The 20,026-nt window shown below is 44.5% G+C and overlaps 3 protein-coding genes across 3 annotated transcripts; 1 reads left to right on the forward strand and 2 right to left on the reverse strand.

Moving 5' to 3' along the window:
- Positions 1-919: 919 nt before the first annotated feature.
- LOC125554794 (putative serpin-Z8) lies at positions 920-2,818 on the reverse strand. The gene is made up of 3 exons (XM_048718210.1): positions 2,566-2,818; positions 2,057-2,139; positions 920-1,981 (listed from the first exon to the last, which is right to left on the reverse strand). The coding sequence occupies exons 1-3, from the start codon at positions 2,816-2,818 to the stop codon at positions 920-922; spliced, it is 1,398 nt and encodes a 465-aa protein (XP_048574167.1).
- On the forward strand, positions 2,613-6,075 carry LOC125553938 (probable metal-nicotianamine transporter YSL11). Its single transcript, XM_048717586.1, has 6 exons — positions 2,613-3,024; positions 3,918-4,081; positions 4,174-4,271; positions 4,369-4,503; positions 4,606-4,795; positions 4,884-6,075. Exons 1-6 carry the CDS (start codon positions 2,817-2,819, stop codon positions 5,988-5,990), a joined length of 1,902 nt encoding a protein of 633 aa, XP_048573543.1. The 5' UTR covers positions 2,613-2,816; the 3' UTR covers positions 5,991-6,075.
- A 3,458-nt stretch (positions 6,076-9,533) lies between these two features.
- On the reverse strand, positions 9,534-11,257 carry LOC125552007 (large ribosomal RNA subunit accumulation protein YCED homolog 2, chloroplastic). The gene is made up of 7 exons (XM_048715450.1): positions 10,945-11,257; positions 10,656-10,844; positions 10,491-10,580; positions 10,299-10,385; positions 10,142-10,222; positions 10,014-10,059; positions 9,534-9,919 (listed from the first exon to the last, which is right to left on the reverse strand). Exons 1-7 carry the CDS (start codon positions 11,122-11,124, stop codon positions 9,834-9,836), a joined length of 759 nt encoding a protein of 252 aa, XP_048571407.1. The 5' UTR covers positions 11,125-11,257; the 3' UTR covers positions 9,534-9,833.
- Between the last annotated feature and the right edge of the window lie 8,769 nt (positions 11,258-20,026).

A 20,026-nucleotide genomic window follows, 5' to 3' on the forward strand; every position in this document is an offset into this window, starting at 1 on the left:
AACTAGGATGAGAAACCTAAACAATCAGCTGCACACTTTGGACATTCCTATGATCTCTGAAACGACTGTGAGCAACTACTCCTATATGTTATCTGTTTCCTCTCAGTTGAGCCTGCCTGGTTGTTCTGATGTGATGGAAGTGGACTCTGCTGTCTCCCGTAAACACCGTCAAACTAAAGTTCGACGTAGCAACAGGGCGACTAGATATATATGGGATTCAATGCCCCCTCAAGGCCTCAATGGCAGATACTAAGAAGAAAATCTCCCATGTTAAGCCTAGGAGGGTGCCTGGTTTGCCATGCTCTGAACTCCAGCTGAGCCTGTGTCTGTTGTTACCTCCTCGACTGCTAGAGGTTTTGCAGCACCTGGGCGTCAATGAGTGCGGTATTCCAGCTGAAGAATTGTCTGACGCAAAACTCCTGAAGGTTCCTCGTGGCAATGTCAGTGGCGACAGTGCGTTTCAGTAGAAGTGTCTGCTCTACTGTCTTTTGTTTTGAGGTGTGTCTGAACCTTCGTTTTAATTCCTGAACTGCTATCAAGTCGTCTATTTTATAGAACATCCTATGTTGGAATGTGCGTGCGTCGGTTGAACTCGGAAAATAAATGTTTGGCTTTGCGTAACAAGATAGATCTAAACAAACTGGATAAAATTTAAACAAACATGATCGATTTCATTCAAGTTCGGACATAATTACATAAAAAGGTCGATATATCGACCGTTTAACTAAAAACTTAAAAAAGGTCGATTTATCCAAAAGGATGACTGTTGCACGCACAACTTCTGTTGAAATTAAATTACACAGACGAATAAAGAAAAATTCCATGGCTTGTAAACTAGCATGAAACTAGTATGAGACAATGTTATTCCTCCTCTACGTGGGCCAAGCCGAAACAGAATCAGGCGTCGTCCTTGATTGACCTAGCTCTCGATGGAGGGGTCAAGGACATGCCCTGCAAAGACAACTGCGCCGGTTGTCTCCTCCACTATTAAGTACGCAAACGGATGGTCGGCTACAAAATCTACTCGAGGAGGTGGCGGACGCATGAAATTAACACCACCGAATAACATCTCATCTATGGACACAGCCGCGGCTATGGTGCCTTCCTCGTTTACCTCGATGACCGCCTTGTGGATTACGTCGTTCAAGACCAATGGCAAGCCAGATTCATCGTCCTCCACCATGTCAGACAAATCGGCTTGATCACTGAACGCCAACTGAAGCCCCAGCTTCTTGAGGATGTCGACGACGCTGCCATGGAAGGACAGCTTGAACTTGGGCACCCGGAACTCCCTAACATCGATCTTCTCCTCCGGCAGGTGCTTTTCCAGGAAGTCGGCAGGCTGGGATGCTATCATGTCAACCAGGCCCGGCAAGCCGTCGAGGGCATCCGGAAGGAAGATGCACATAGAAAACCGTGCGCACATGTTACCGTCAGAGGGGAACCCGGGCGGAGTTAGATTAGCTTGCGTCTGGTACCGGAGTGTGAGCACCTTGAACCCTTGGTGCACGGCGATGAACTGGGGCTCCCAACTCTGCATGAAGGGCACGTCGACGGCGCGGCCGTCGAGCCGGTGGAAAAGCTTGCTCTCGGTATCCCTCTTGCAGAAGGGCTCTTGCCACTTCCCCTTGAAGTATATGGCGTTGCCGAGCACGACGCGGGTGAGCGGCGTCACTGATTCCGGGCCGAGGACGCCGCCGATCAGGTTCTGCGTCGCCCGCGCGGCCCACTCGTTGATCTGGCCGCGTGCTCCCTCCGGGTCGTTCTGGAAGTCGACGGTGCTGGCCTCGGCCTTGTACGTGCTCAGGACGGCGTGGCGGTAGGCTGGCTTCAGGGCGCAAGTGAGGTCGCTCCACACGCCGCACGCGAACGCGATGCGCGGCCCGCCGGAGCCAGACTGGTCTCTGAGCGCTTGCTCCGCCACGAGGGAGACGAACACCTCGAACGCGGCGCGAGACGGCGCGCCGAGGACGCCGAGGATCTCGTCCAGGGTGGCGCCCCGGGCGCCCGCGGCCAGGAGCGCGACCGCGGCGTAGATGGACAGCGGCGAGAACACCAGGTTGCTCTCCGAGTTCTCCTCGGCCAGGCGCCTCGCGAGGCCGGCAGCCAGCGCCGCCAGGCCGCCGGACTCCGACGGCCCTACTTCGAGTTCCATCGCTGGCTCTCCGGGCAGACAGACAAAATCGCCTCGATCGAGAAACAAGAATCGCGGTTCTTTTCCGTGATGGGTTGGAGATTGCTACTAGTAATCGGGTTCTTTATGTATCGGCTTGATTTGATGAAGAAAAGAAAACGGAACTTGGTAGGTTTTGTTCGAGAGGTCGTTCCGGTTTCTGTTCACTCGCGAGATAGAATTTTGAAGGAGGCCGTGGGGCGTCGTATCGTGCCAGCTTCGGATACCTCTTCCGATAAAAAAGGCAGGGCACAGTTGTATTCCGGTTCCAATAGGAAGGCCGGTAAACCCCCGCAACAGAACGGAACACGGCTGGCATCGAGATCTCAACGGCCTTCCATATATACGCGGACGCCCCGCCACCCCGTGGAACCGCAAACAGTCGTACGTACCCCGAGAAGATCGAGAAGCCATGGCGACGGACGCCACCGCAGCCGCGGCAGCAGCAGCGGCGGCCGCAGCCCAGGACGCCGACGCGGTGGAGACGGGCAACCTCCTCCGGTGCCGCAACGTCAGGAGCAATGACGACGGGGAGGCGGAGGAGGAGGCATCCGTGGAGCGGGCGTTCTTGGAGAAGCCGGTGCCGACGTGGCGGGAGCAGCTGACGGTGCGCGCCTTCGTGGTGGGGTTCCTCGTCGCCGTCATGTTCAGCATCATCGTGATGAAGCTCGGCCTCACCACCGGCATCATCCCGTCGCTCAACGTCTCGGCCAGCCTCCTCGGCTTCTTCCTCGTCCGCCTCTGGACGTCGGCCATCGAGAGGATGGGGCTCCTCAAGCAGCCCTTCACGCGCCAGGAGAACACCGTCATCCAGACCTGCGTCGTCGCCGCCTACGGCATCCCCTACAGCGGTAAAAACCTGAACTAGCTTCCCGCCCGTCTTTTGTTCCTTCCGTTTCCGCGCCCTCGATAGGAAGATTGGTGCGTCTGCTCTTTTTTTTTTTGGGCTTGTAGGAAGCCGTGCTATTTTTGCTTGATTTAGCTAATTCAACCACACCGGAAAAATAGCACATCTTGATCTGCTTTTTTATACAAATATAATAATAATAATAATCTAAGTTTCATGTGGTTTATGCTATATGCTACCGTCGTAGATGAATATTTTGGCTCTGCTTCCTGACGCCAAAAATAGATTTAGGTTTGTGGCTTTTGCCATTGCATGAAGATTTCTGCAAAGGAAACTGGCAATTCCAAAATTTTGGAATAACGAACCACAATATAACCATCTAGTCCGGCTAGTACTATTGTTCTTCCTTTTTTTGTGATTATAAAGAACATGAGCACACATACACACTTATGGTGAGTACTAGCAGGGTTTCTGATTCAACACTGATCAAGAGACACCCACCATAGATGTATTTATGCTACTCTATCCGTCTCAAAATAAGTGCCGCGGCTAAATCAGTGACATTATTTTAGGTCAGAGAGAGTAGATATGAAGATTTTACTTTAATTCTGCCATTACGCACAAAATTTGTCTAAGGAAAAATACAATGTCATAATGTTGGAATGTTGACCCACAAAATAATCATTTCTTGTTATCTAATTCAATGCACTTGTTTTCCCAGCGTTTATGCTAGATCACGTTTGAAGTTTTTTTTTTTTGATGCTCTTCCTGACGCCACGGTTGATTTAGTTTGCTCATTGCATGGAATTTTTTATGCAAAATAAAAATTGCTACTGTTAATATGTTTGAAATACTGTAGGCCATGTTCTGATTCAATATTAATTCGAATTTGAACAGGTGGGTTTGGCAGTTACCTGTTTGCTCTGAGCGAGACCATAGCTAAGCAAGTAACAGAGGCTAACGATGCTCTGAACATCAAGAATCCCCATCTCGGATGGATAATAGGATTCCTGTTCCTCGTCAGCTTTGTCGGGCTTTTTGCGCTAGTGCCCATGAGAAAGGTAGAAACTCCACTTCCCCAATACTTTCTTCATATACACAGTATATTAAAAAAATACTTGCCGCGGTTGCCAACTGGAATACTTGGTTGCAGACTATGATTGTGGACTACAAGCTGACATATCCGAGTGGCACCGCAACTGCTTACCTTATCAATGGATTCCACACACCCCAGGGCGCCGAGCTTGCAAAGTGAGTAACATGCATTTCTATCCACCTTGCTGGTTGTTTCTACAATATGTACAAGCCACAAGAAGTATTGACTGACAGAATGCCTGGCCTATTTCAGGAAGCAAGTTCGTACATTGGGTAAGTACTTCTCGATGAGCTTCGTTTGGGCCTTCTTCCAATGGTTCTACACTGCTGGGAATGACTGTGGATTCAGTTCCTTCCCATCACTTGGCCTTGAAGCTTACAAGAACAGGTTAGCATCATCTTGGTTTCAGCATCAGCTACAATTGTTATGAATCATATATATCCTTATGCCATACGTGTGTCCTCAAATTCTACTATTTGCATCAACCAGGTTCTATTTTGATTTCTCGGCTACTTACGTTGGTGTGGGAATGATCTGCCCCTACATTGTCAATGTATCTCTTCTGACTGGAGGCGTCTTGTCGTGGGGCATAATGTGGCCACTCATCAGCAGCAAGAAAGGAAGTTGGTATCCTGACTCTCTTCCAGAGAGCAGTCTACATGGACTGCAGGCTTACAGGGTACTTGGCTTTTTTGACACAGGCTGCCACGTTTTGCTTTTACAACCACATGTAACTGTTGAGAACTAATAACATCTTAACATCGCAGGTGTTCATAACCATAGCAGTAATCCTTGGGGACGGCCTGTATAACTTCCTGAAGGTATTTGGCAAAACAGTGAAGGCTTTCTACGAGATGTATAAGGAGAAGAAATCGAAATCACTTCCTGTCTCTAACAACGGAATTCCTGTCGCTGCCGTGGAAGCTGAGTCTTTTGATGACAAACGCCGCAATGAACTATTCCTGAAGGATCAAATTCCCAAGAGAGTTGCAATTGGGGGTTATGTCATTATTGCAGCAATAACGACTGGTTGCCTTCCGCTCATCATCCCACAGCTCAAGTGGTACCACATTTTGGTTGCATATGTCTTTGCGCCTATCCTGGCCTTCTGCAATGCCTATGGATGTGGCCTGACCGACTGGTCCCTGGCCAGCACCTATGGTAAGCTTGGGATCTTTGTGTTCGGTGCTTGGGCAGGCGCTTCGCACGGTGGCGTGCTCGTCGGGCTGGCCGCTTGCGGTGTGATGATGAACATTGTGGGAACAGCTGCTGACCTGATGCAAGACTTCAAAACCGGGTACTTGACTTTAGCCTCACCAAGGTCCATGTTCATCAGCCAGGTGGCAGGCACTGCCATGGGCTGTGTTATCGCCCCCTGCGTCTTCTGGCTCTTCTACAAGTCCTTCGACATTGGCGTCAGCGATAGCGCTTACCCAGCACCTTATGCCATCATGTACCGCAACATGGCGATCCTGGGTGTCGATGGCCTGTCCGTTCTCCCGAAGAACTGCCTCATGCTATGCTACATTTTCTTTGCTGCTGCATTCGCCGTCAATCTCCTGAAAGACTGTGTGCCCGCGAAGGTGGCGAAGTTCGTCCCGATCCCCATGGCGGTCGCGATCCCGTTCTACCTTGGACCATACTTCGCCATGGACATGTGCATCGGCAGTGTGATACTCTTTTGCTGGGAATGGATGAACAAGGCTGAGGCGCAGGCGTTCGCACCGGCAGTTGCATCTGGCTTGATGTGCGGCGACGGGATCTGGGCCCTGCCGCAGGCCTTTCTTTCTCTTGCCAACGTGAACCCTCCAATCTGCATGAAGTTCTTGTCAAGGGCCACCAATGCCAAAGTGGATGCATTCCTCGGGAACTAGTCATAGCTGTTGAAATGGTGTTAGATTGTTTTGTTATATGAGGTCGAGTAGTGATAGCTTGTCTAAATACTGTTAGAATACTTTCTTTTGATAAGCACAATCGGTTGTGTATAAAGATATCTGGTCCAGGCTACTATGTAAAGTATTTTTTTATTAGTTTGCTTCTAGAAGTATCTCATGGTGTAAACAATTCACTGCTTTATAATACTGCAAATTGTCTTATCTCTAGTCTTGTTGATTAAGTTCAGAGTTTCAGCTATGTGAACAAGAGCACTTGCAGAGTTGCAGTTCGAGGCCATTCTAAACAGAATACGGTGCATATTTGGAAAGGCGCATCGGCACGGAGTAAAGGCAGGATGAACATACTTGCTTGCTCTCGAGCTAGAGCTCTGCCCTTTCTCCCCACGCCTTTGCTTCCCCGCATCCCCTTTGAGCCTCTGCTTCCCCACATCCGCCACAACTGCAAGTCGTGAGCGGCGACGGAGCGCTGGAATCAGCCTCGAAACCAGTGGGGAATCTATCGGCTCGGCTGGGAGCGGTTGCGTCTGCGTCCCTCACGGCGCTGATGCATCATGGCGGTCGACCGGCCGCCGGCAGCCGCTGGCCCTGGCCTGAGCGGAGCCGATCTGTTTCTTCGTTGGGCAAGTGTCCTTTTTTTTAAGAACTTGCTTGGGTAAGTTTTTTCTAAGAAACATACGTAACTTTATTCATACTCATGGTAATTACAGGTACACAGATTTTAACCTAATATCGGAAAAACACGAAGTAACTCCTACGACTAAGAATTACAATAAAATCTCTTGAAAACACCTTATTCATGGTATCAATTTCTGCTCGAAGAAATACTTCAAAGACTTAGGTAAAGAGGTTGCAATTGAATTGGATCAACGATGTTGTCGCTATGTCACCCGCACGAACATTACCAATAATGATTTTGAAAAGCGCCTTGAGTCGCCCATCCAAAAAGATGGGAAGCCTTGATCAATGAACATACTTGGGTCGGGGATGATTCCTTAAAAGTGCAGATCGTCGAATTATTATATCTTCACGTGGTGTCGATAAAGATTTCACCTTCACAAAGAATCAAACCAAAAAAAAAGCTTGACACAACAATATAAACTTATCAGGTCCGAATAATCAAAACTGCGAAGACAAAAAACTCTCTAATCTCATGATACCACCAAAAAAGATGAGAGAAAATTTATTCTCAGAAACTATGATGATCACTAGACGTTGACGACAAACATAGAGGTCTTGAAGATCCGAATAAGGATGGCAATGGGTACCCATTACCCGCAAACCCTGCGGGTAAAAACCCTATTAAAGCATGGGTATGGGTCAAAAGGATACCCATGGGTACATAAATAGGAAAATTTCATACCCATCGGGTATAGTGGGTATGGGTATGATTTAGTATAACCCATACCCATGTACCCATATACCCGCATATATTCTGACAAATAGACCTTATATATTATTATCCACATATTAAACATAATATATGTACATAAATCCGACAACCCTAACAAGACCTCATCATGCATTCATGTTAGGCCGCCGCACCACAGTAGCTAGCCCACGAACGAGTATGTGTTCATGTCTTGATGTGTTGTTGTTTAGAAATTATTATTAATATTATAAGTTGTTGTTTATGACTATATAATGCTCAAATTGGTGTGTTGCAAATCTGGGTAATTTTACCCGCGGGTAACCACTTACCCTGATGGGTGACAGGTATGGGAAAAAATTGTATCCATCAACGGGTATGGGTACAGGTGATGGGTAAGGTTTGGGATGATGGGTAAGGGTATGGGATGGCTCCACCCGTACCCAAATCCTGCGGGTGCCATCCCTAGATCCGAAGACCCCCCCACTTCTTAGTGCCAATATGACAACCAAAGGCAAGGGGACCTAAATTTCTCACATGACAGCGGCTCAAATAGTAGGCTAACAGACGCCTTGGGGGAAGGCGAGCTCCTACCTAACGCTCGTTAGCGTGAAATAGTTGAGCTTTCACGCGGGGCGCATGGGCCGGCCCATTTCATGGCGAGCACCTACTAAAATCCCAAAATTCATGCTTCCTTGAGAAATCGAACTCGCACCCCAGGGTATGTGTTCATGGAATTTCCTATTGGACGCACTCTGCGTCAAACTGTGCAGGTTTCGGGAACATCCAGCAATCCTTCGACTGGGACAGCCCGTTTCAGCTTTAGTCGTCCACAGTTTTTGGAAACTTCTAGAAGGTTCCTGAACCGATTTTTCCCTTGTTCTATTTTTTGGTTTTCCTTTTTTCCCTTTTCCTGTTTTTTCTTTTTCCTTGTTCTGTTTCCTTTTCTTTCTTTTCTATGTTTTTCCTGTTTTTTTGTGTCTCTATTTGTTTTTCCTTTTGTCCTTCTTTTCTAATAAAAATGTTTGAAACTTTTTCGCGTTTCCAAAAATTGTTCGGCGGCTCCCAAATTCTTCTCAAAATTTAAAAAATGTTCGCGTTTTTGCAACACATGTTCAAATAATTCAAAATTAAAAATGTTCAAAATATTCGAAATTTGTTTGCCTTTCCAACAAATGCCAGGATATTTTCAAATAAAAGGCTGCGTTTTTTGCAAAAAATGTTCGTGTTTTACAAATTTTGTTCGAAGATTTAAAAAAATGTTTTATATTTCAAATTTTTGTTCACATATTCAAAAATGTTTGTGCTTCCAAATTTGTTCAGTAATTGTTCTCCATTTCACAAAAAAATCTCAAATTTTAAAAAATGTTTGTGCTTTAGAAAATTGTTCAGAAATTCTGAAAATGTTCAAAATTCAAAAAAAATCGTGATATCATAAAATTGTTTGCTTTTGCCGAAACAAAATCGTACGTTCAAAAATTTGGAAAATTGCAAAGGATATTTTTCAAACAGTGTCAAGTCTTATAGGAGTACTTTCTTTAGTTCACTTAGTTTTCCGCTGTACATTGGCCAACCGAGCTCATCCATCGTTGTGGCTAGTAGCGTGCGAATTTAAGTCGGCAGTCCTGTGTTCGTTTCCTAGCGATTGCGCCCAAACTGTTTTTTGCGCCGCACTGCAATGGGCCGGCCCAATCAGCGCACGGCAACGACGTGCCTGTGCGAAAGCACAGCGACGCAGAACGCGTCACATAGCAACTCCCTGTGTTCATTACCTGGTGAGCTGCCAAACGTAACTGATTAATAGGCCGCATGAATATTTAAAAACTAAACATAGCGGCAGATCAAAAAATATATCATTTTTTACCATTAAACATTTTGTGATATACGCTGAACAAATTTTAAATACACATTGAACATTTTTATGATATACCCCCCCGTCCCAAAATAAGGGTCTTCACTTTGTACTAACTTTAGTACAAAATTCTACTAAGCTTGAGACACTTATTTTGAATGGAGGGAGTATGATGAACAATTTTTAAATACACGTGGAACATTTTATGATATGCGCTGAACATTCTCTCCAAAAAAAAGTGTGAGCGGGAGCATGGGTGAGTAAATCCTTGGAAGAAAAATCAGTAGACTTGAAAAATAAGCCGTAGTTGTGGAATGAGTTGTGAATTCATATATTCCTCAAAAGAATATTCTGATTTCATACATAGTTTCCCACAGGAAATATATTTGAGGAAAGAGAAAAAATGGTTTGTTATAGTCTAGTACAGTAGTCTCTGTGAGTATACAGTTAAAGTATTATGGAGAGAAGCAATCACTGGATAACCATGTCCATTGATTAATCATCCGGTCACATAAGCTTTTTGTTCGATATATCACACTGTAGCATTTTCGTATCAGATAATCAGTGGCGTCGAGTTGAAACTGCATCGCCAACAGTAATTTAATTAGCTGGGCGCCTTATCCAGACTTCTCTTGAGATCAAGAAGTTTTGACCACGTTTGGCTGTACCGCTTCTTCTGGTTACCAGCACCTGTAAATTCACAAGATAAACAACTGTTACAGCGATGTACAGTAAAAGCAACCAATCCAATGTACTAGTTGTTGCAGCTCGTCTTAGCACTTACGTTTCCACACGACAGGAGACTTCTCACACGCCTCCGAACATGAACTCTGAATGATGATAATCAGTAAAACTGTAAGAGGTTGTGTGTCGACAGTCGACAGTTCGACATGACATGCTGCAAGTGCAAACCTTGGCTGACGCTGTTAGTCGTATTGTCTCCTGGATTGACGAGTCGATATCAATTTCTGTTCCTGGCTTCACGTAGATGACCTGTTCTAAAAGAAATAGTCGTAATGGTTACGGTAATTATATATAGCATCAGAGCTAGGTAAATCATATCACGTACTGACGGATCGCTGTCTCCGATTTCAGGCAACCCGCTCTGATCCTTCCTGGAGGAAGACAGCACCGTGATGTCGAATTGCTCATCAATCTGCAACGGGGTGCCAGGATCCAATGCTTTCAGTTAACTTGAACAGTTTCCAAATGCGCCATCTTTCAGTGGAAATTTTTCCAGGTGATCCGCGGTGTGGTGTACCTTTGTGCAGTATGGGGCGGAGCAGGAATCGCATATTTTGGTGAGCGATGTGACCACTCGCCCTTTGATCGACATTCCGAACTGGGTGTGCTGTAAGCAGATGAAGATCTTAGAACTATCAGTCAGCTGCTCACTTGCTCGGTGCATATTTTCTGTTTCAGTTACCTGCTGGACCAGAAGGTGCACCAGGACGTCGGCGTCGCCCTGCCCGTCCTCGATCAGGTCGTCCAGCCTCAGCTGCCGGAGCGTCAGCTCGAAGTCGCTGCTCCACTCATCCCCTCCGCCGCGCGTCGTCCCGACGGAGATCAGGCTCTGCCGCGCGCCGGGTCCCCTCCGGCGGCTCCTCCTGAGGCTCTGGATCGAAGCACGCAAGCAGCAGATGATGGCCTTTCAAGTTCAAACCGCAGCCCACGAGTTTATCCTACGACCGACTATCAGTAGATCAGTAATTCACCTGTGTAACCTGGACCCTTTTCGGTGACTCAGCGGGGTACTCATCCTCGGTCGGGAGCTGCGCGTGAACGGCAAGGCTTCTGCATCTGCATCTTCCGTGGCTCCTGCCTCCCGGGAGCTGTGCCGTGATCGGGTTCGGCAGCAGCCTCACCGCGGGGCTGCACTTGCAGGCTATCGCCATTGCTGTCGAGCTGAGAGCAGAGCTTCGGCCGGATGTGCTAGCTGCATGCGTACCGTAGGAAACGGAGCCACGGGGACACGATTGCCTTATCCTCTTGCAGCTCCCTGGCGTCAGTTTCCTCAGTGATGTGTGGTGCTGGTGCATGGTGGGTAATTCGTGACCGGTGCTGACTATACCTGGCCATACCTCGGGCCGGGCCGGGCTTCGGGCCGGGCCTAGCCAAGCCTGACGCAAAAAACCCAGGCCTGGGCCTGGCCCGGCCCTGCCACCGGGCCTATTTTTTGAGCCCGAGCCCGGCCCGAACATGTAAAAGCCCGTCGGGCTCCGGGTCGGCCTAGCCCAACCTTTAGAATGGTGCACAAACGACGGGCCCGGGGCTGGCCCGGCCATCAGGCTCAAAATCTAGGCCCAAGCCCGGCTCGGGAGCAGTGTCGGGCCGGGCTGGCCGGGCCGGGCTTCCCATGGCCATGTATAGTGCTGACTGAGCCACACCCTGCTCTCCGGACCGATAAACACCACGCCTGGCCGTGGATGAGCTTGACCCAGCTCAAGCTCGCTATTTTTTTTAATAATACTTTTTATTAATTTTCAAAAATAATACACGGTTTTGATATTTTTCGAAAATAATACTAGCCTTGTCTTTCTGGAGGATGACTGGACCTATTCATCCTCCAGGAAGATGATTAAGCTCGAGTCGTCCATCGGGAAAATGATTAGCTCCAGTCGTCTTTCAGGAAGATGATTAGCTCCAGTCGTCCTTCATGTAGATGATGAGTTCCTGGCCTAGTTCACAAATTTTTTTCATAACCGTGTTCCCGGGAACCCTTTGCCGCCATCTTCTTTCCTACCAAACCTGTCTTTCCCGCAATCTTCTTTCCCGCCATCTTCTTTCCAGCCCAACCTCTGTTTCCCGCCATCTGCTTTCCCGCGAACCCTGCAGTTCCCGCCAACTTATTTCCCGCCATCTTCTTTCCCGCCAACTTATTTCCCGCCACCCCTTATGTTCTCGCCATCGTTCCCGCCATATTTCTCTTCTCGACTTATAAAACCCCCCTCCCACACAGAAAGGATTGGTAAGCAGTGCATTGTAGTCTCGTCAAGATGTCCCGTCCTCATTATCCTTTCGATCATAGTTTCCATCCGAGTATGTCGAAATGTCTTCTGAGGTTAGCCATCAATTTCGAGATAGACAATAGGATAGTTCAATGGGACGAACTTATCAGTAGTGACACCATACTGAATGAGTTGGCTCATGCATTAAGTAGGTGCGGGTAGCCTGCAAGGACCTTTGAGAAGATACGGAAAGAACTCCTCGGGTTGCATGTTAGGTGGAAGAAGCAACAACATAAGAGTGCAACTTTCCTAAGGACTGCCCGAGAGCATACTTATTTATGGATTGAGGAAAGCGAAGACGAAGACGATATCTTCATGCCGAGCAGCAAGGCCAAGACACCTGCATCGTCGAAGGGCAAGAGTGAATCATTGTCGAAGGGCAAGAGTGCCTCATCATCGAAGGGAAAGAGTGCCTCGTCGTCGAAGGGCAAGAGTGCTGCATCGACGGAGGATGACGATGATGTCTTCATGTAGTTTATATGTTGTATTATCTAAGCTAAGTTGCACCGTTTAATTTCGATGTACTTGTATTTTAATTATCTATAAAAGTGTTGTATTATCTAAGTTAAGTCATACCATTTAATTTCGATGTCTCTCGCATACATAGGTAGAAATATGTCTCTCGCATACATAGGTAGCATATGTCTCTCGCGTACATAGATAGATATAGTGCTAGACATGCATCAGCCACATCGTGGAGGTGGTGTAGGCGGCGTCTGCCACATATATCTGTGGGGTGCCCGCACGTTATAGGGAGGAAGCTCAAACCATTCCTAGTCATACTGTGTTTCCCGTGTGGGAGATGGTGCCGGAGTCGAATACATGTCCACCCACTCGTTGTGTTGCGACAACTAATCATCTACATGGAGGTTGTAACATCTCAAAATTCTAAATTTTGGACTGTTATATTAAATAAATAATTGTGATTATTTGTTTGATTTTTGTGTGATTGATTGTGTGAAACTGAGTGGAAATTGGAACTTTTTGAAAGTTGAATGAGAGGGAATAAAAGGACTTTCCCAAAACTTTCATCTTGCATTTTGATCTCGAAGAATTCAAATTCATTTCATCACAAGATCCTAGAGTGAAGTTAATATGACTTCTTCCATTTAAAGAAATGAAAAGGGGTTTGAAAATGATTTGAATTCCATTTGAAACCCAAACTTAGAAACTTTAAGCAACTCAATGAGTTCATGAGGGAAGATAAAATGACTTCTTCAAAGTTGAAGAAAGAGAGTTGGGAGTTTTAAATAAATAATTTGGAAGTCACTTTGAAGTTATTTGGAACTCATTTTCCTTTTGAAGTTGTTTCAAATTTCAAATTCAAAATCCTCTTGGGAGTTATTTAGTTTTATATTCAAATTATTTTTCTCCTAAAAATAAATAAATGTAAATAAGGGTAAAATGATTCCCTTCAACAGAAAATTAGGAGAAAATAAATTTGACATCATGTTGCTATTTCAAAAATGATTTTATTGATTTTAAATGCAATGGTAGCACTGTTTGAATTTTATGGATTTTTTTGGAATTTATTTGAACTTGGAAAATAGTTCATCTTATTCTTGGTATTTTTCTGAGCATTTTGATATAAAATATGCCTATGTAAAAATTTTTATTTTTTATTTTGCTACAGTTTTCCTTTGTGTTTTTTAACAAAAAAAAACAACACACACACACCACCTGGACCGAGGCCAGCTCGGCCCAGGAGCACCCCGCGGCCCAGCCAGCCGCTGGCCAACTTCGACCCAGGAGCCAGCCGCGCCCGACTGGCCGACCGGCCCAGCCCCGCGCCCGAGAGCCAACGCTCGCTCGCCTTCACGTCTCTCTCCCTCGCTCATCTCTTCCCTATCGCTGACCCATGGGGCCCGCCCGTATCATCTCCAACCTCCCGTTCCTCCCGTTCAGATAGAGCTTGCGAGCTCACCGCCCGCAACAGTCGCACGCCTTGCGCTTGGATAACGCATATCCGCAGCCCCGAGCACCCCTCCCCGCGCATATAAAAGCCCCTCGTCCTCCTCTCTCCATTCTGCCACTCCACGTCGTCACTAGCCTCTCGCATCGCTCGCCGTAGCCACTTGGATCTCGCCGAAGCCGTGCTAGTTCACCGGCGGATTTCGTCGCCCGTGAGCCACCCCGGCCTCCACCAACTACTTCTTTTTGTTGCCCGAGTCAAAGCGCATCTCGTTGACATCCTCCTCTTGTCCCTAGGTCACCAGAGACGCCGCCCCGACGACCTGCGTCCTCGCTGGAGCACGGAGCCGCTGCCCTTTTCTCCACCCATCCCGGCCACCCCGACGCGCACCGTCACCTCCACCGGACTGCCCCCCTCGCGCCCGTCCCGTCCGTCCTCTTCCCCGCCGCCGAGGAGCACCGCAGCCGCCGCCCCATCCACCGCCCGACGCCAGCGCCGCCGTCCCTGTTCGTCGTCGTCGCCATCGTAAGAGAACCCTCCTGTTCGCTTCGTTTAGTTTTTTTATTTATTTATTAGTATTTGATCGGTTAACCGCGGTTCGTTTAAACCGAACGGTTTTGATTAAAACCGATTGTTGGTTTTCTTTAGTTTAGCCGCGGTTGCTGTTTTTTTCCTATTTAGCGGCTGTTCGCCATGTAAGCCTCACAGCGAACAACTTGCAGCCATAGAAATCTGCCACATGGCCAGGACCTGTTCGTGATTACTTTTCTTCACCGTTCAGTCCCTGGAATTAGCATATTAGCCCCTAAACTTAGATTAGCCACAACTTTTTAACCGTAGATACAAATCCGACAAAACCAGCGGCAAAATGTTCGTCTCGAATAGCTTTATCCAGAAAACTAACTTTGAAAACTTTTGGCCAAATTTAAATTTGAACTTTATTCAGATTTGAACTCAAACTTCAATTGGCCATATCTCCTAAACCGTAGCTTCGATTGATGTGATTCTTGTTGCACCATGTCACGGTAGCCAAACCCTGCCACTTGGACCATTGTCACACATTTTCCACACAAAAATGGTCTGTCTATGATAGTTTTACTATTATGCCATGTATGCACTTTAGTACACATCACATCTTTGCACCCTATGTCACATGTTGTTTTGCACTTAGGATATTTCCATGCTAGTTAAGTGTGTTGAATGTTCATTTGGTTTTCCAAGACTTTTGCTTTGCATGTTCTTCTTGGTTCTCTGAAATGATTGCTTATGTGAGTGCAATGTTTGACTTTATAGATTTTCATCGGAGAGTGACGAATAGTTCTATTAAGTAAATTTTTGAGAGCGATATCGTCTTCATCAACTATTACCAGGCAAGTTCACATTTGATCATTCCTTCAATTACCTATGTTTTATATTATGCACTTAGTCCTTTTGTGGTAGGATTGCATGGTAGGATTTATTGCTGCCAGATGGCTATGCCGTTACCTAGTAGTTCATTTGAGGTAGGTCTGATCTATACATCCTTGTCACCACCGTGTAAGTCTTTTTTTTGCCTCGCTAAATGTAGACGTGGTTTGGGAAGCGAACATGGCGAGACATGAGTGACAAAGTAGTAATCAGGACCAAGACTTGTAAATGAACTACCTGGGCGGTATTTGGTTTGAATGGTGGCGAAGTATAGTGGGAGCATGCATGGTTAATCCATGGTGGTGCACGACTAGTGGTCGGCCACCCATGCTCAGAGAGATCAATCATATTCTCATGTCTAGAAGCTTCCGTGTGCAGCCACAAGCCAAAATGGGCTCTGGCTTAGTTGAGTAGATAGTGTGACCTCTTCCGGGATAGGCTAGCAGATGTAGAATGATGTAGGTGTATCGACCTATCCGTGGGTTAAGGGGGAACATTTTCGAAAGACTATGTCTCGGTCATCCTGTTCTCAAACGCCAGGCAGTGCGAGAACTTCAAGGGAGGCGATCGAGTCTTGTGGGGAAAAGTGTGCAAACCTCTGCAGAGTGTTGAAACCTAATCGATTAGCCGTGTCCCCGGTTACGGACAACTTGAGCATCTAGTAGTGGAAATGCTGGGAGATCTCATCACTATTAAATAAACAGTTGGGTTTTAAATGAAACTTTGGGAATGGATTGAGTTGGGTTTACCAACTCATCCTATGCTATACAGTAGTGGTAGAATAATATCTTTTATGCTAGGGAAAACTAGCTTTATGCAAAAACTAAACCTAGAGTTTTCCACCAGCCAAATTGCATGTACAAATAGGTTCATTAATCTTATGATGTGACTTGCCAGTACATTCAATGTACTGACCTACAGGGCTGCAACGTCTTATGTTGCAGGAATTTTCTACGACGAGTAGGAGTTACGTTGTAGGGTTACGGTCTACACTCAACTTGCCGTTGGCGTTGATGGACTCCACACCCTTATGTTGTTTCCGTTGAGACTTTTGAGCTATATATATCAGTTTTACGTTATTTATACATGTGATTGCACTTTGATATATACATTGATGTACTGTGTGTGCCAGCATACCGAACCAGGGATGGCACAGATACACAGATGCTTGACCGTTTGAGGTCAGGTCGCTACAACGACTGGAACTAATCATCTTCCTGAAGGACGATTAGGTCCAGTCGTCCTCCAGGAAGACGAGGCCGTATTATTTTCGAAAAATATCAAAACCGTGTATTATTTCTGAAAATTAATTAAAAATGTATTATTTAAAAAAAAAAATTAGCCTCAAGCTCGACGATAGGTCAATCTGGCTTTCTCTCTCTGAGCATCCACCAGGGCATGTTGTTCAAATGTGGGGGGGGGGGTGTCAGGAGTCTATCAGGGCCCGTCTCTGCTCCGATTCCTGACCATTCACGAACAAATGCCGTCGGGACAGGAGGGAGCGGGATATACGATCTGGATCACATGCCTGCAAACACATGGAAAACACACGCAACTTCATCGCCGTCGTCGTCGTCGTATCAGTTCAGTGGGCATCGTCTGCTCGCATCACCATTCCAGTGCTCCGCACTACCAGCCGACTCTGCTTTTGGTATCTTCGAATTGTTGACGCCCTCTCGCTCTCGATCGGATTCCATTTCTTCCTTTCTACTTTTCGGCCTTCAGACATACTGCTAGGTCACCACTTTTCTGGCGTGTGCGGCAGACTGCCCGTATCGTGGAAATCCACTAATCTAAGGGCAGGCATTTCCACGTGCGAGCAATCTATAAGGGATCGGCTACAGTTCAATCGGCTCAAAATGAATTTCAGTTGATTGATCCCAAAATAGTTTCAGTCAAGCACATAGAAAATTGCGATAGAAGCTCGTTTCAGAAAAAAATCATATAATAAAAATTAGCACATATTTTACATAGAAATTGTGCCTTTTTTATAATACACCCAAAAATAAGCATATAATAGTGAAAAAATTGCGCATTGTTTGCACCTAAATTGCGCCTTATCATAGTATGCAAAAATAAACATATAATAGTGGAGTTTTCACAAAATGAAGTTTTCTAAAAAGGAAGGAATTAGTGGCATTGGTACCACCATTTAAAAAATCAAAGTAATGAAGTTTTCTAGAAAAGAATGAATTAGTGATTTTTGTATTACCATTTAAGAAGAAAGAAAGAAAACAAAAATAAAAAAGTTCCTAAAAATAATGAATTAATATCATTAGTATTACCATTTAAAAATGAAAAATAATAAAACAAATAACAAAAAAAATCTGCACACAATTTACACAGAACTTGCCTTCTTATCATATGCAAGGACAAGCAGATAATAGTGGAATTTCACAAATAAGAAGTTGGATTAGTGACATTGCAATTACCATTAAAGAAGAAGGGAAATGAAATAAAAACTAAATCAAAATCAAAATAAAGAAGTTTTCTAAGAAAGAAAGAATTAGTGGCTGTGGTATTACCCTTTAAGAAGAAAGGAAATTTTTTAAACCTAAAAAAAATTCTAGGAAGAATGAATTTGTGGCATTGCTATTGCCCTAGAAGAAAAAGCAGCTAGAAAAAAAATCTAAAAGGGCAAAATTTTCACATAATACACAGAAATTGTGCTTTTTTAAAAGACGCGAGAATAAGCATAAAATGATGTAGTTTTCACAAAAAAAAGAGTTTCAAAGGAGTAAATAACTAGTGGCATTGGTAGTATTACCCTTAAAGAAGAAAGAAACTAAAACAAAATAATGATATTTCCTAAGGGATAATGAGTTAATAGCATTGGTATTACCATTTAAGAAGAATTAAAAAAAATTAGAAACACAAAGAATGACGAAATTTGCATAATTTATAAAGAAAATATGCTTTTTGTAATATTCAAATACACATATAATAGTAAATTTTCACAGAAAGAAGTATCCTAAGAAGAAATGAATTAATGGCATTGGTATTGCGCCTAAAGGAAGAAATAAAATGAAATATAAACTAAAATAAAGTTTTTAATGAAGAATGAATTATTGGCATTGGTATTGCCCTTTAAGAAAAATTATAATAAAAATAAAACAAATAACGACAAAATTTACACACAATTTACATAGACATTGCACCCTTTTATCATAGGTAAGTGCAAGCATATAATAGTGAAATTTTCACAGAAAGAAGTTTAATAAGAAGAAATGAATTAGTGGCATTGGCATTAATCTTTAAGTAAAAAAGAAATAAAAATTAAAACTAAAATCAAAATGATGAAGTTTTTAAGGAAGAACGAATTAATGGTGTTGGTATTACCCTTTATAAAAAAATAAAAAATAAAATAAAATAATAAGAAACTTTGCATATAATTTACATAGAATTTTTTATATATATTATGTAAGAATGAACATATCATATAATAGTGAAATTTCGCAAAAGGAAGTTTACTAAGAATGAATGAACTAGTGACATTGGTATTACCTTAAAGAAGAAGGAAAATGAAATAAAATTTCAAAAATAAAATAAAATAAGTTTTCTAAGAATAGATGGACTAGTGGCATTGGTATTACCCTTTAAGAAGAATTGAATTTACACACATATTGTATAGTACTCACGCCGCGTGTGTACATTTTTACTCATCCAACATGTCAAAAATAACCATATATATAAAAGAGAAAGCGACTAAAAAAAGCAAAAAACAAAAGGACATACAAACAAAAACTTAGGCAATGTGTAACGGGCTTCAAAGACCAATAGAAAAATTGACTTACCCCAAACAGGGGCAAGTCAAAATTTCATCCTAAGAAAAATGATCAACTTGTCACAAACAAGAGCAAGTCAAAAATCAGCCTAAGAAGCCATGAAATAACACAAGAAAAAAATTAGCATGGATCTTGATAAAAGAATGAACCATCAGAAAATTAACTTACCCATATAGCCAAAGTGTAGATATAATTTCAAAGTGCTAGTTATTGACTAGAGGGGGGGGGATAGGCGATTTTTATGAAAGTCTTCAAAACATGAGGCCTTTGGAGACAGACAGTTGAAATGAACCTATATGATATGTAGCGGAAGATGAACTACACTAGAAAAGCCATACTCAAGTAAGCAGTATGATGAAAGTACAAAGACTAATAGCAGCTAGGTAGTATGGATCAGAATGGAAGACAGTATGAAGCCAAACATATAATAGTCTTCACATAGTGAAGTCAAACAGATCAGGGAGACAAGCAACAACTTCACGAAGACAAACTGAAATGTAAACGAAGTAGGGGATAGAACCAGTTGCTTGGAGAAGACAGGGATTTGGTAGACCAGTTCCAGTTGCTGTGACAACCGTACGTCTGGTTAGGGAGGCTGAGATTGAACTCAGAAGGTCGTGTCTTCGCCTTATTCCCCTTGAGCTAAGGACACCCAGCCCTCGCCCAATCACTCTGGTAAGTCTTC

The sequence above is a fragment of the Triticum urartu genome, chromosome 4, assembly GCF_003073215.2.
Source record: "Triticum urartu cultivar G1812 chromosome 4, Tu2.1, whole genome shotgun sequence".
NCBI classification, from domain to species: Eukaryota; Viridiplantae; Streptophyta; class Magnoliopsida; order Poales; family Poaceae; genus Triticum; species Triticum urartu.

Coding starts and splice junctions, on each gene's coding strand:
- LOC125554794 (XM_048718210.1), bottom strand. CDS start 2,818: ATGACGGCGACGAGGAACCCCACCACGAAGGCGCGCACCGTCAGCTGC. Junction 2,140..2,565: donor GGCTTCTCGATCTTCTCGGG/GTACGTACGACT, acceptor AACTCGAAGTAG/GGCCGTCGGAGTCCGGCGGC. Junction 1,982..2,056: donor AGAACTCGGAGAGCAACCTG/GTGTTCTCGCCG, acceptor ACCCTGGACGAG/ATCCTCGGCGTCCTCGGCGC.
- LOC125552007 (XM_048715450.1), bottom strand. CDS start 11,124: ATGGCGATAGCCTGCAAGTGCAGCCCCGCGGTGAGGCTGCTGCCGAAC. Junction 10,845..10,944: donor AAAGGGTCCAGGTTACACAG/GTGAATTACTGA, acceptor GCTTCGATCCAG/AGCCTCAGGAGGAGCCGCCG. Junction 10,386..10,490: donor CCGCCCCATACTGCACAAAG/GTACACCACACC, acceptor ACCCCGTTGCAG/ATTGATGAGCAATTCGACAT.
- LOC125553938 (XM_048717586.1), top strand. CDS start 2,817: ATGTTCAGCATCATCGTGATGAAGCTCGGCCTCACCACCGGCATCATC. Junction 4,272..4,368: donor CAGGGCGCCGAGCTTGCAAA/GTGAGTAACATG, acceptor GGCCTATTTCAG/GAAGCAAGTTCGTACATTGG. Junction 4,796..4,883: donor ATGGACTGCAGGCTTACAGG/GTACTTGGCTTT, acceptor TTAACATCGCAG/GTGTTCATAACCATAGCAGT.